General features: G+C 39.9%; 1 protein-coding gene and 1 long non-coding RNA gene across 3 annotated transcripts in view; both read right to left on the reverse strand.

Moving 5' to 3' along the window:
- Positions 1-6504, reverse strand: part of rgs3a (regulator of G protein signaling 3a) — an 83175-nt gene extending 76671 nt beyond the window's left edge. The window contains exons 1-2 of one of the 2 annotated variants that reach the window (XM_061293321.1): positions 6372-6504; positions 672-739 (exon numbers count right to left, since the gene is read on the reverse strand). In XM_061293321.1, the coding sequence (XP_061149305.1) occupies positions 672-686 (15 nt within the window). In that variant the 5' untranslated portion in view covers positions 687-739; positions 6372-6504. Of the gene's footprint in view, positions 1-671; positions 976-6371 lie in introns of those variants that run through there. The other variant, XM_061293320.1, reaches the window with a different exon arrangement.
- Positions 6505-10672: 4168 nt separating this feature from the next.
- On the reverse strand, positions 10673-13623 carry LOC133163431 (uncharacterized). Its single transcript, XR_009716391.1, has 4 exons — positions 13559-13623; positions 11474-11524; positions 11335-11393; positions 10673-10767 (listed from the first exon to the last, which is right to left on the reverse strand). It is a non-coding gene; the product is annotated as an uncharacterized LOC133163431 (long non-coding RNA).
- Positions 13624-14131: the final 508 nt, after the last annotated feature.

The following is a 14131-nucleotide window of genomic DNA, read 5'->3' on the forward strand; positions in this document are numbered from 1 at the left end:
TTGGATCATTCCTTCATTCATTCATTGTTTCTATTGTTGTGCAACCGAGACACATACAGTGAGCATTTTTTAACAGTTTGCCAAATGTAGCGGCATCATCAACTACCTTCAGTTTACAACAGATTTGCGTCACAACTTGGAAATCACTAATCTACACGAAGAAAGTAGTTAAGTCAGAAATACAGTAAATATTTGTACTTGAAAAATATTTCTAGGCTATTAAACAAGCTGATGAAAAACAGTAAGTATGGCGGTCACGTGACACGTGAGCATGAATTAGTCAATAGGCTGTCACAAACAGAGGACCGGCCTAGCATCCTCGTTACATTGTCTGTACAGGAACTTTTTTTTTTAATTCAAACGAAAAGGGACTTGCATTTCTGCAACAGCCTTGTCAGGTAACCAATTCAGCTTGTTTCATGACAAGCCATCATTTTGCTTTCTTGTTATTTCTGCCCCATTCACCATTTAACCCCCAAAGACTGAATTCAATTAGTTGCCATGGTCTGGGAATGTGTGACACGGAACTTAACACAGCCGCTAACTTAGTGAGGGCGTGTTTATGCATGATGAGTTTCTTGAATACCGACCCCTCTAAGAGGTCATCAGTCCTATCAGCTGTGACTATGCACGCATACGAAAACGTAAATGAAAAGAGGTGCGCTACTCACCGTTAAGCATTGCATATTCTCAGGTTGCTGTGTCTCAGGGGCAGCACCATGGTTCGACAGCACGGCCTCTGAAATGTAGACAAAGGAATCACGGGCTGACACTGTGCCTTTGGAGGACATTTCAGCTGCCACAAAACCACCTTTGGATGCAAAAGTCCCTAAAACAGTTCTGAGAGTCCATAAAAAAATTGTCTCAGATAAGGGGAGGGTAATTGATGTGAGCACTGTCCAGCAAGGACTGTGACTTGAACTTCTCAACGCAGACTTTGGTAAAATCCCACAAGATGCGAGGATCTCACAAAAGTGCCCAAGAGAGGAGGAGTGCAAGGGAGAACAAGTGAGAGGGAGGGAAGAGGAGGGAGGGCTGAAGAAGAGAAAAGGAACTCCTCTCTCACTCTATTATCCGTCCGTCACAGAGCTCCTGGGAGGGTTTCCATGGTTACAGGAGACTCCCGCCTCATGTGTCCCTTTTAACTAATGCTCAATAAAGGCTGCATTCAGCACGCTGGCCACAATGTGGATTTTTCCCTCGATGCCTATTCCGTTTCTGTGTTTACAGCTCGTCGCGTCACTTTGTTTGCCTCTTCTTACAAAGTTCCTAGTTGACTTCCCAAAGATAAGGCAAATCCATTCAAGCCATCTTTTCCGAGTGCCACGCCCTTTTCGGTCACGTCTCCATTAATTGACTGAGATGGGATTGTATCACCTCACCAAACACTTGATTAGGTAAACAGATTTTTTTTTTTGCATTTCCAGTGGTCTATTAATACATATAAATGTTGTAAATAAACAAAAACTATTTTAAATAGACGGTCAATATTTTCATAATGTGGCCCAATACATGTTATTCCCCATACTTCACAAACTATGTACAATCCTGCACAGTCACAAGGGAACTGCATATAACCTACCATAGGCAAGAATATTTTCAGGCTCTTTTTTTCAAATATTCTGTATCAGCACATGCTCTCACGTTGGCAAAAAAATAAAGATTAGTTATAAGAATATATTATAACTTATTTTTGATACCTTATTATTATATATAGGAGTTATTTCAATGCTTATTTCAATGCTTTGCCTTTGATGGGAACTATCCAAATAGTTTCCGGACATCACTAACTAGCCAACTAGCTGTCCCCTGTTTGTCAAAAAAATGTAATTATCCTCTAACTAATCCAACTTTACTGTCGGGCAAAACGAACTACACGATCACCAAGAAAAAGTATTACAGGCAAAAGTGGGTTGCAGAAATGTTAAGTTAGAAATACTTGGCACTTGTAAAGTTCAGATGCAGCCAAATGCCGTGCACACTGACAAAAGAAAATTACACACATCCTTTTCTGACAAGTTTTGGGCAAAGCCCAGAGTACATGGTCCAGTCTCCCGGCTGCGGTCTCCATGGAAATGCAGAAGATTAAACAACAACAAAAAAGAAGATTCCATCTGAATCAGAAAACCTCAGGGGTCCGGCAGAGAAAGAGAGCGGGGGCAACCTGGCTGGCGTCAGGCCCAGGAGTGAAGCCTTTTGTCTTCCTAGGACATCGGGCACGATGGCGTGGAAGCAGCTGGAAGCATGACTGACATCAAAACAGAGGCAGAGTCGGAGCGACAATAAACGGTGGAGGCAGCGGCCAGTGGGAAAAGTATACACGGGAGGGAATAAAAGGGGGAAAGGGAAGATTAGAGACAAAAAAGAAAGGAAATAAAGATGTTGGCAGTCTTCCAGCGTGAACAAGTCGACTCGACTCTTGTCAAGACCACTCATCCACTTGACACTCGCTCCCACTTTTCACCTTACGACAAGAGCAAACAAACAAACTTTTGATGGATAAAGTGGAGACTTGTAGCTCTAGACCGTTTCGACATCAATCAGTAGATTATAGCCAATGAATTAATTAAACCGTTGACTTTAAAACAATGGGCGACAAGACTTCGGTTTTGCAAACCAACTAACTTGGTTTGATTTGAAGAGTAGGAATAGCAGCTATACAGCAACCAGCATTATTTTTTTTGTAGTCCTGTTGATGGTACAGTAGTTGCGATTTTCACACACAACTAGCTAAAAAGACAATCACCTATAAAAAATGACGCAAATGTGAACTAACAACGCATATTAACTTCTGTTGGCTGCTTTGGAATGGCTATGCCCACGAAGCAAGCAACTGACTCATTTATCACATGACGGCGCCATATTAAAAGACTCTCGGGCATGCCGTGTACGATCAGCTCACGCTTGACACATTTCACTTGCAGTGCCGACACAGCCGGGGAGCATCATTTCAACCGTGTCACGATGGCTTTCATAAAAGACATGACGAAAAAGGGATGATGATGATGATGATGATGCTCAGGCGAAGGCTGAGAAGGGTAAAATTGGTAAATTAGGGAAATAGAATAGGGAATCAGACAACAAAGCTAAATGCAATCAAAGTATTAATGAGAGGATAAGGGGAAATAAAAATATTTTAGAGCCTAAAAAAAGAATATGTTGTAAAAATGTTGAAATATAAATGATTGATATTTAAAGCAACAATGTTCGAGCAACATCACAACATGTTTTTTCTCATATCTCCAAATGGGGGTTTAATAAATTGAATAAACATTCTGAAAACTTTTATATCATTGTCATGAAATGCAGGTGAACCAATCACAGCAAAATTTAAGTCATACAGCAGAAGAAAAAAACAGAAGACACGAGTTCCAAATACAAGAAAAATAAAACAATGAGCAACGCTGGATCAAATATATGCTTGCGGGGGTAAAATAAACAGGAAAGATAAACAATGGTAATAAAAACATGGAATAGCCTATAACTGATGACAACCAGGTGGGTGCACCAATAAGCGTGGAAAAAACACGGACATTAAGTCCAAATCAGCAAAAGGGGCCAAAAATATTAACATGAAACAGAAAGGCCACCACTAACATAACCAGACTAAAACAAGCGAGACTGCTTTCCCAGGCTCATTTGTCCATGTGTATAATAGGGTAATAAGCTAACAGTCGTCCATTTCTTTTAGAAACAGGCATTTTTAATATATGCACGACGGGGGGAGATCTACTCACACAGCAGCAAGCACAGATGAGTACTCTAAGTTCCCACGCCAAACTGCGAGTAAAATGTTAGAAAGGAGCGCCTGCTCCATTTATTATTTACAATACCACGAGCACTCCACTGATATTTGTCATTACAGCGGAATACGGGTGCTTCGTTACTGCCGTGCGTCTTCTAAAGCTTGATTTTAATGTGTTAAATTCACCAATAAGATGGATAGCCTTCAAAGGGTTAGCAAAAAAAAAAAAGAATTGCCATGTCATTTTTCTGCATTTGAAGAATGTTTGGCTGCCATTCACGCACAGTTTTTAAGAGTACCGCCCCTCGGCACACGCTCAATAGAAGTTAAGGAGGCAGGGTTTTATTGCAGCCCTAAGGTATAATTAGTTGTCATCGTCTGGAAGATAAGGAGCATGCAGACAGAGTGACAGTTTGTCTGGGACAAAAGAACTGAAAAAAAAAAATGGCCTCTTGAGCCTGCTCTCCCGGTAGAGTATTTTAGTTTGACGTCTTGTATATTCAGAGTGAAAAAGTGATATTTAATTTCTAATATGGTTGTATTATATTGTGTACAAGGAATGTTTGGCAATTTTGTACAAAAAAATTAATTCTGAGTAATCAAATTTTAATCAGCACTGAACAGCTCTCCTGACCCAACTTTGAATATGCAAATAGTTATAGTCCTGCCCATCTATTCCCAACCTTATTTTCATCTGCTTGACTCATTTGTACTCTAAGATTTGACACTGTTGTTTTGTCATAATAAAGAACTCCCCTTTTGCCCGATGAATAAAAAACGCTCAATGCTCATGTCTTACATTAACTTCCCCAAACCTACTGACATATATATCAATGTGTCAGGGTGGTGTCATGCTAGCTGACAAAAAAGATATCACTTGTTAAACTTATATTAATGCAATACTGCTGCACTAGTACTAGTAGTCATATTTATTATAATAAAGTGTTATATATTTTTTTGTTACATTTGAATTTGTAAAGGTACTTTGAACTCTCATTTTAATCTTTTTAGTTAAAAAAAACCCGATTATAATATTCATATTTTATGAGGACAGTTTTCAATCAGATAGGCATCAATCAGTAAGTTAATTATTTGGAGAACTATTTTGCACTGCAAATGTATTATGATTATGGATTATTATTATTATTTCCAATTGCCCCACAATCAAAAATTGTCATTCTTCTGAAACCAGACAGCCTCCTGCCATTGACTTAGTTACATATAACTTTTAGCATTTGTTCTTATGTTTATACCACAAACCACAACCACAATAATACAATCAATTTAATATGACATCAAAACATTATTTTACTGATTTATTAAATTATAAGCGCATATTTTGCGGCCCAGTGGAGTGCATACACTTTAGCAACTCTACCGATCCTGGCCGTCACACTCCGGAATTCACTCCTGCACATAAACTGTTTAGACTGTAAATCATCATTGGAATAAACATTACGGAGGTGCAGTGCTAGCTTATCTCTAAACATTGTCACAATAACGTAACAGACTAAAGACTATCTGAAAACGTGGTCCCAAAGATGAACCAGGAAGGCATGTACACACACACCGTTGTATTGTACTAAATGGGCTTTTGATCATTTCCGTGTTTGTGCACGTCATTGTGCAGCAGAGCCATGGCCTATATTCTGCCAGCTGGCCTGGCAATATTCAAGTGCATGAGTTTGCACACACGCCCCCCCCATCCCCAGCCCCTTCACTAGAGAGAGTGAGAGAGAGAGACAGCACACTGGCATATGAATCTGATGAGACAGTAGTGGGGCAAGTATTACCACTGCATGAGCTGATCACAATCTGAAGCCAGATGTGCTTGTTTTCAACTGAAATCAACTTCCTCTGCATTATTAAAAATATCATCACATGTAGAAGTCTGACTAACCCTTGAACAAGCGTTGCTATGGTCTGCAGTCGCTGCCTAATCCCGTCCCACACTTCCACTCGAGGGAAAACTCGTTTTAAAGTTGCATGAGATGTAGAGTAGCCGGGTTCGGCCAAGCACAATCAAAAACTGGAAAAGGTGTCCGTCAGCCCGTGAAACGAGTAAACCATGATAAAAACAAAACCGCCACTTTATGCAGTGGATCTGTACTGTGTTGAGAAGTAGTAGAAGAGCAATAGAATTTTGTCAATAGCCAATAGACATTGTCACAATGGCAACAAATTTGTACCCAAATATGTGTAAATATATATATATACGTATGTCATCTCTTTTTTATCCTTATGTTCATTACTGTGGTTGCAGTTTCAATTGCACTGGGATTTTTTTTTCAATGTTTGGCTAACTTGTTAACAATCAAACAGCCAGAATTAGTTTAAAACAACTCTTGGATCTCAATCCATTGTGCAAGAACAGCCGTTTGAATGAGGTAAACTAAGCTGCTTAAAAGGGGTCAGAGGGTTATGGCGGTCTCAGGCGGGGGTCAAAAATGGGGGAAAGAATTGGGGGTGAAAAAAAAAAAAAAAACACAAGAGGGGAGTGAGCCTGTGATGACTAAAATGAATTAAAGATGCACAAAGGCCAATGGGGAGGAGGAGGACTCGAGGCATGATCTTAAATGACTTTGCAACTTTACTTCTGTTGTGTAAAGAAGGTAATAGTACTCACCTAATGTAGGCTGTCGTCACTGAGGAGCCTCATAAACACACACACATACACACAACCATCATGCACATCAAGGTGTATGAAGTGAATGGGACATCCACACCAGTAGCGTGAGCAGAGTAGCACAGGAGTAAGCTCCGTGTCGCTCTATGGAGAGTGTGACGCGGCGGCGGGCTTTGGTCCAGAAACCCCTCCCTCCCCCTCTCTCTCTCTGTAGTCACTCTCCTAAACCCTCACTTTCTTCCCCGTTTAATCCCTGGCTTAAACATCCAAAGAAGCCACAGGCCCGTCACACATACAAGCAAGAATTGGCAAATATTTATTCCTAGAATGTGCCCTTCATAGCAAATGTGACTATTATACTACTATACTATAACATATAAACTAATTTTATAATTACACATTATTGACAATGTATACGTTAAAAGATGCAAGCGTGGTTTAAGAGGCAGCGTCATTAAACACAAAAACCGATTCTATTTTGGTATTTGGTTTTCTTTTCCCGCCTCAAATTCCTGCTTTATAGTGTGAGGAACCATAAATAGGAACTTAAGATTGAAGACATACATGTACACCGCACAGTTCACGTGTCAGTGGAACCGTTTGATTTATCACAGCCGGTCATAAAATGTAAACAATAGATGTACGTCATCACGCAGCACAAAGTTGCACTCAGTGACTGCTGCACCTGTTTTCCCATTTGTTTATTTTAAATTTACAATCTGCATAGAAATAAAAATATTGGTGCTGTATGTGTTTTAACATAAAAGATTAGAAGCTTAGAATTTCAAGTTTAAAAGTTAAATTTGACGTGCTTACCATATGTGTATTTATTTTTATTTTTTCTCACAGTGCTGTCGTTCATGATATGAGAAATTCTTACCGGTGTCATGCGAGTTTTCTTCTGCAGGCACTTTAAGATGTTTCCTCACGCCCACTTCCTCCCCAAGCAGGTAGTACCATCCACGGACCTCCTAGCGCCGTGAAAGTTGATAATGCGCATGTCAGCATCAAGCTGGAATATTTAAAGCATTAAGAATGGACAGATACACACACAGAGAGATATAGAATTTCTCAAGGGCCCACGCAGTCACTATGCAGCTGATGACCATCTCTGAACACCCCCCAACCTCCCCTCTGCACTTCTGCCTTGTGAGCCAGATGGTGTGTGAAATTCTGTGTGTGTGTTACATAAAACTATCCGGGTGGAGGGAGCAGGCGTCTGATTTGTAATATGAATGATGTGGACACACTCATGCAAAAACAAGGACATTGCCGTCACAAGGGCATACGTCATCTGACACTGACACACACACATACCCTGGACACAGGCATCCAAACAAGCGTGAGCCCAGTCTCATTGTACTAAATAATGCCATGATGTGGACAGTAACAATAATCTCCGCTTTAAAAGCATCTTAGCCGAGTGGACAGATTTCTGCAGGCAGTGGGACACAGCAAAGGGGGGAGGGGAGGATGCTACAGTATACAGGGAGGGATTTACACTATTAAATGATATTATTTCTCCATTGGTTACCCTCCAAAAATCTAAAAGATTTAGAAATGAAAAACAAAAAAGAGAATGTGAAAAGACATAAGACTTGAAAGCTTAGTATGCCATGAAAAAGCTGCTATCTACAGGACTGTCTCAGAAAATTTGAATATTGTGATAAAGTTATTTATTTTCTGTAATTTAATTAAAAAACAAAAATTAAATTAATAAAAGGCTTGCAATATTTCAGTTGATTTGTAATGAATCCAGAATGTATGACATTTTTGTTTTTTTGTAATTGCAATCCAGAAAAAAAAAACGTTATCACAATATTCAAATTTTCTGAGACAGTCCTGTATTTCTGCAAATTAATTTAAATTAAAAAGTAACAGCTTATGCTGTAGCTGCAGTTTGGTTAGCTTCTCAGACCAACTTGTCAACTTAAATTGTGATTGGTGATAACAAGAAAGATCTATCTCGTGTAAACTTTCTAATCCTATTATATGATATAAAAATATCAAGACACCCAACAACAGACATTCCATAAAAGTTTGAGATGTCATCATTCCCTCTGTGAGATGGAACTAACACAAGAATTGCGCGCGTGCGTGCAAGTATGTGGCTTAACATTGGTAACCCCAAAGTGTTTGCTCTCGAGCATTAAGGCCACTGCCAATCATTCACAATGCACTAAATTGTTACATTCATGCTCTGGCGGAGACACACACTCCATGCCTTTCTACACACATGCACACATAGAAAGTGTGAGGAGAAGCTGTGTGGAGCGTACCTGAACTGTGTGAACTCACCTTATGAGTTTGCAAGAGGGAGCGCACGCCGAAGCTCATGCACCCCAGCAGCACACTCGTCCTGTTTAAACCAAAAAAATAAACACAAACACACAGCTCAATGAGGCAACTTCACCGTGGTCTAAGGTTTCTTTTCACTGACACGAGGTTCAGCTCTGCTTTTAAGACTTTAAGGCTTTTAAGATACATCCAATGCAGATTATGATCACAAAAAACAAATCTTGTTCTTTGCGTTGGGATACCTCATCAACCTCGGTGCCATTGTGTTCAATCAAAAGAAGGATTGCCCATGCATTTGGGGTCCAGGTCGAACAAAACAACAAAGATTCATATTTTGATGTGGTTTTTCAATGTGTGTTGCCCTTGGATGAATGAAATTGCACTTATTCAACCTTTTTTTCTTTTCAATACTCGAGCGGGACAAATGCTATTTATCAAGCATATTCGGTAGACACAGGCTCCCCTTCTTTTAGGCGGGCAATGAAAATTAGTTTCATTGGGTTATCAGTCTCCATCATTAGAGTATTCATTATCCATCAACATGCACAGATTAAAAAATAATTAGAGTAGCACTTTACATAGTGGGTACCCTTAAAAAATGTGGTGCATTAACTGTTTATAAATTAGTTATAAATCAGCAATAAGCATGTTAAAAGCATGTACTGGCGGCTCAAAGTAAAGCTATTACTTCGGATAATAGGCAGTCTTGATGTTACCACCATATCGAATGCGGCAAAGTAGCGCGATACTATTTTAGTTTAATGCTTCACTTAGATTGAATTATTTTGATCTATGTGATCCTGCTCTGAAATAAGTGGGAGGGACTTAGTTTTATGATCCATAGAAAGGGGGCAAGAAGTATTTTTCAGTAACCAAAAATATGTATCCAATTTGTGCAATATTCTTATGAATTCTCCTCTTGAGACCAGCCTTCTGCTTTTAATAAATCCAGTTCTTTGGAATGCGGTCACTGCAGTAGGCCTCAGAAGAATATTGCGGCTGTTACTCGTGTCTCCTCCTAATAAATACCAGTAGACGTTTGGATGGAATGAGGCTTAATTGCTTCCCAAAGAGGAGCAAATCGCTTTTAATCTGTGCCCCAGAAACGGCCCAAACCAGGGACCTTATTTATCAAGCGTGCATAAACACAAAAGTGTGCAGCACAGACCTCACCAACAAGCCAAAATCAAACAAGGGATTCCCAAACATAGTTTGAGTCAACTTGCACCAACACACAATAAATTCAATCAATGCAGAAATAATCTGCGATGCACAGGGCCTGGAGGATTTAAACGCATTTCATTTGTTCTACAGAATTGCTCTGTGGGTGTGCGCCTCCAAGCAGGTGCTGAGGACGGTTAGCTGAATGGATACAGTAGTGATGGCACGTGTCCCCAGTTTGCAATATTGCTAGCCTCGCAACATGCTTATCATCCTCCAGTTAAAAATAATCCTCATCTGTGGACCGTCGCACGATTTTAAGCATTGAGTCTGATTTAAAAAAAATGTTTTAGTCTCCCACATCTTTATTGTTGTTGTTAACAGCTGAATTAATTGTTTGTGATTTTTCTTGTTGCAGGGAAATTCTGAATATGTTCAAAATTCACACATGCACGCACACACACACACTCATGAATCATGGTATGTCCTATTTCCCTGGCTTTGACCCTTTTCCTTTCTGCTGAGGGAGAGGTGACAAAGCAACACATGCACACATACAAAGAAGAAAGTGGCAACATTAATTATTAAAATAAATAATAAAGTAAAAGGACATTTTGCTGCTCTGGTAAGCAAACAAATGCATTTCAAGAGGTTTTTCTTCCCCTGTAACCTGAGCATGCATACCTGGAGGCGTAGTAAGAGTTCCACACTGTGAAGAGCAGTCGCTTGTGAAGGTCCTTGTCACATACCACACTGTTGTATGTATATATATATAAATTAAAAAAAACAGTCATGTCAGCATGATGAAAAGTTCTATAGGAGTAGATTGTGTGTTTGCTTACAAGTAAAAGGTGTGTAGGAAGACAGGATTTTTACACTGACGGACTATTGCCGTCTTCTGCCGCTCTCTGTGGTTGCTGTCTGGTAACATGCCAACCTGACAAAACAAGTACCGGTAGTTCTCAAAATAAGTCACGTAGCTTTGGACAAGAGAAACACCCCAGGCTGGTGGCCAGCCAATCGCAAGGCACGTCAAGACCAGCAAGTCACATTTAAAATTGTGGACTTGTTTTCAATTAAAAGAGGTTTTTGGAATATGAGAGAAAGCCAGAGTACTTTTATCTAAAAAATTAAATTAAGGTAAACTAGATTAAGGTATATATGAAAGTATCAATCGAATCTGAGCTTTAATTGTATAGATTTGTTAATGGAATTGCTCATAATTTATATAAGGTGTGAGGATGATACTGTCCCTTCAAGAGCCCACCATTCATTTCTAAAAACACATGCAATTTATGGCTGACCAGTCATAAAAAGCAAGTAAATTATAGGCCTTTAAATCTAATTTTGACACCAATGTGGTGTTGGTAATGAGCCAGGATTCTAAAAAGTATTCCCCTTGAGTGATGACACATCATTGTGCAGCGTTCCAGAACTGCGTAAAAACAGCAGTGGTACAGTTCTAGGATGGAAATATAAAGCCCAATTACATTGCATATCATACCTTTACATAGGAGTCACATGACCCCCGGTGCCCATGCAACATACCCCGTGCTTCCAAAACTGTCAACAAAAATGATTGAATGTCATTTTTAAAAATCAAAGCTTAGTAATATTTTGAGAGGAAATAGAATGGAACTCACCACTTACAGCAAGACCTTCCTGTTCTTGGATGATTGACAGCTTTAGCTGACCTGCAGAAGAAGAAGAGTGTGAAGATTGCCAACTATAAATGAATGTTGCTGGCGTGTGCGTGCGTGCATGCATGAGTGTGTGCGTGTGTATCAATCATTTGTCTTGTCTCATGTCCTCCCACGTCTCGCCTTCCTTCTCCTGGTCTCTCAGAGCTGTTAACAACCATCTAAAGCCTTGTTGACCATGTCGACATGGCTCACTGCTAACATTGGCTTTGTGCCGCTCGTCTAAATTTATCCCGCTCCGAAGACCCCGGGCCTGCACTGATAACGCCGCCGCTACCTCGGGCCCCTACTCGCACGGCTGGGTACAGGGGATGTTTGTCGTTCCCACACTGAGTTTGGCATGTGGGCATATGGAAGAACAAAGCGGGAATGTCGTTTTAAATGTCTTCCTACATCTGAACCGCTGCACTCAAAAGACTGTTATGGAGCAGCCTTCAAGAACATTCCCGGCAGCACGCATAAGCGGCCAAACAAAATGGCTAAGTGGCAAAGCAGACTGATTATTCTCATTAGTTGCTGATGAGTTTAAAAGGGAGCATGTAGTTGGACCATAGTTGGACTTTTTTCTCTGAAGACAGCTAAATGGTTTCCTAATGTAAGCAACCACACACATGACAAAAAAAAAGTCATAAAAACATCTCTATGCTTAAAATGTGGTGCAATGAAGACTGACCATTAATTGTTTTTCCCCATCAACCAAAAGTCAGTTGTAGTACCAACACTGACCTGTGAGAGGCAACATAGTGCCAAAAAGCATCTAGATTACCAGAAAAATACAACAAAAAAATGAAGAAAAAATTCTGTCAAATTTAGTAGAAGTTTGCAACGTTCACCTCGGAACAAACCTTGTGGAGAAAGACAATATCGCCAAGTGTGCATTAAAAATCAAACTAAGAGTCAAATCATTGCTAAACAAATCATTCATCTTATATTGTAATTGCCGATAAAGCGAAGACATAGTGACCTAGATTCATAACAAGGAGTTCATGTCACCGTAGCCCCCTGCAGTGCCGCGTAGAGACCCTGTCGGAAATGGGATGAACCATTTACATCAAAAAAGAGGAAGAGGAGTGCCTTTTCCCCTCTTTCTCCACCTTGGCTTTTAATTTGCCTTTGCTGCTTATTTGTCACATTTGCATTTGAAAGCAAAGCACCCCACCGGTATCCAATGAGGCCAGGCCAAGCGGACACTGACAGCCTTTATGTGATAACCAAAAAAATGCCTTTTTCAGCAGACAGAAACATCAAGAAGAAGAAGTGAACTCTATCTGTGTTTTCTGTGAGAACCAAAGTAATTTGGGGGTAGTTCAGTTTAAAGAATTTCAGACAATTATTTCAGCGTATTTGGTCCAAACGGGAATGAATAGGAGGAATTGTGTTGATTGTATTTGGTAACATTATTAACTCAAGTCCTCTTTAGAACCTGATCAGACACCCAAAAGCCTTAAAGCATTAACAATTGAAAAATAGCCAATATGACTGTCACGCACTTTTTAGCCTGCTCTATAGTCAAAGTTTATTTAAGTATTTACTGGTGCCGTGGCAAATGGTGGGCAATTGTTGCCAGTTCTGGAACGAATAAACTTTCAAAAGCACTGGTGAAAGGTTGAGTGGACTGGACACTATTTTCTGGATGCTGAATTTGGTAGTTCCGGGTCCATTGAATCAAGGTTTCACTATTTTGCATGTATTGCAAATGACAAGCCACATTTCCTTCTGATGTTTTTTTAATCCTCTCCAAAACAGGCCATTAAAGCCAGCCACAGTCATAACTACTTTAAAAGATCCCATCCATATTAATAAGTGCCAACAGGTAAATACTAGATAATGGATGAGGCTTTGCTCTTTGGATAAACAGTGCAGGTGTGGATAATACCCTCCATAAATGATGCAAAGGACCACCTCATTTGCACATCGAAGGATGAATGGCCCGATATGGTGCTCTCAGGATCAATTGTGACTTTTCATAAAAAATATATGTACTATTGATTAAAAAAAAACAATTAAAACTTACACAGTAATGCTTACCATGAGTTGTCAGCAAGAAGGACGGCGCTTTGGAGAAGCTTCCAGATGGTTTACGCAGGGAAACCCTAAAAGACATCACAGAGAATACGGCTGCAAATGAGACTCCAAGAAATTTGATGCTTGCTGCCCGTGCGCATGTGTGTGTGCATGTGGTGCAAGTGTGTCCCATATTACCTACAGAAATTCCATCAAACTCAACTGCTTGTCTCAAGAATCCTCTGCGATCAATCTGAGGTCATTGATAGCCAATAAGTAAATTCGGTCAACACAATCTGCAACATTTCTAAATTCAAACCATCAGGAAGGGTTTAAAAATATATATGTTTAGGCTTAATCAAACCAGTACAGCCCATCTTGAAAGTGGCTCTGGATCTTCATCCAGCCTGGCTATGTCATGAGCTGTCAAATGTGGTATGGCCAGTAATTGTTCACAGACACATTTTCAGGAATAGACAAATATAAGATTTTCTTGGTTGGTATATTTCACACTGAACACCCTGAAGAACATGCAAACCAAATAAAAATTAAATATTATATTACGTCTCTTTTTCAAGCACCATGAGAGAGAGAAAA

The sequence above is a fragment of the Syngnathus typhle genome, linkage group LG12, assembly GCF_033458585.1.
Source record: "Syngnathus typhle isolate RoL2023-S1 ecotype Sweden linkage group LG12, RoL_Styp_1.0, whole genome shotgun sequence".
Lineage (NCBI taxonomy): Eukaryota > Metazoa > Chordata > Actinopteri > Syngnathiformes > Syngnathidae > Syngnathus > Syngnathus typhle.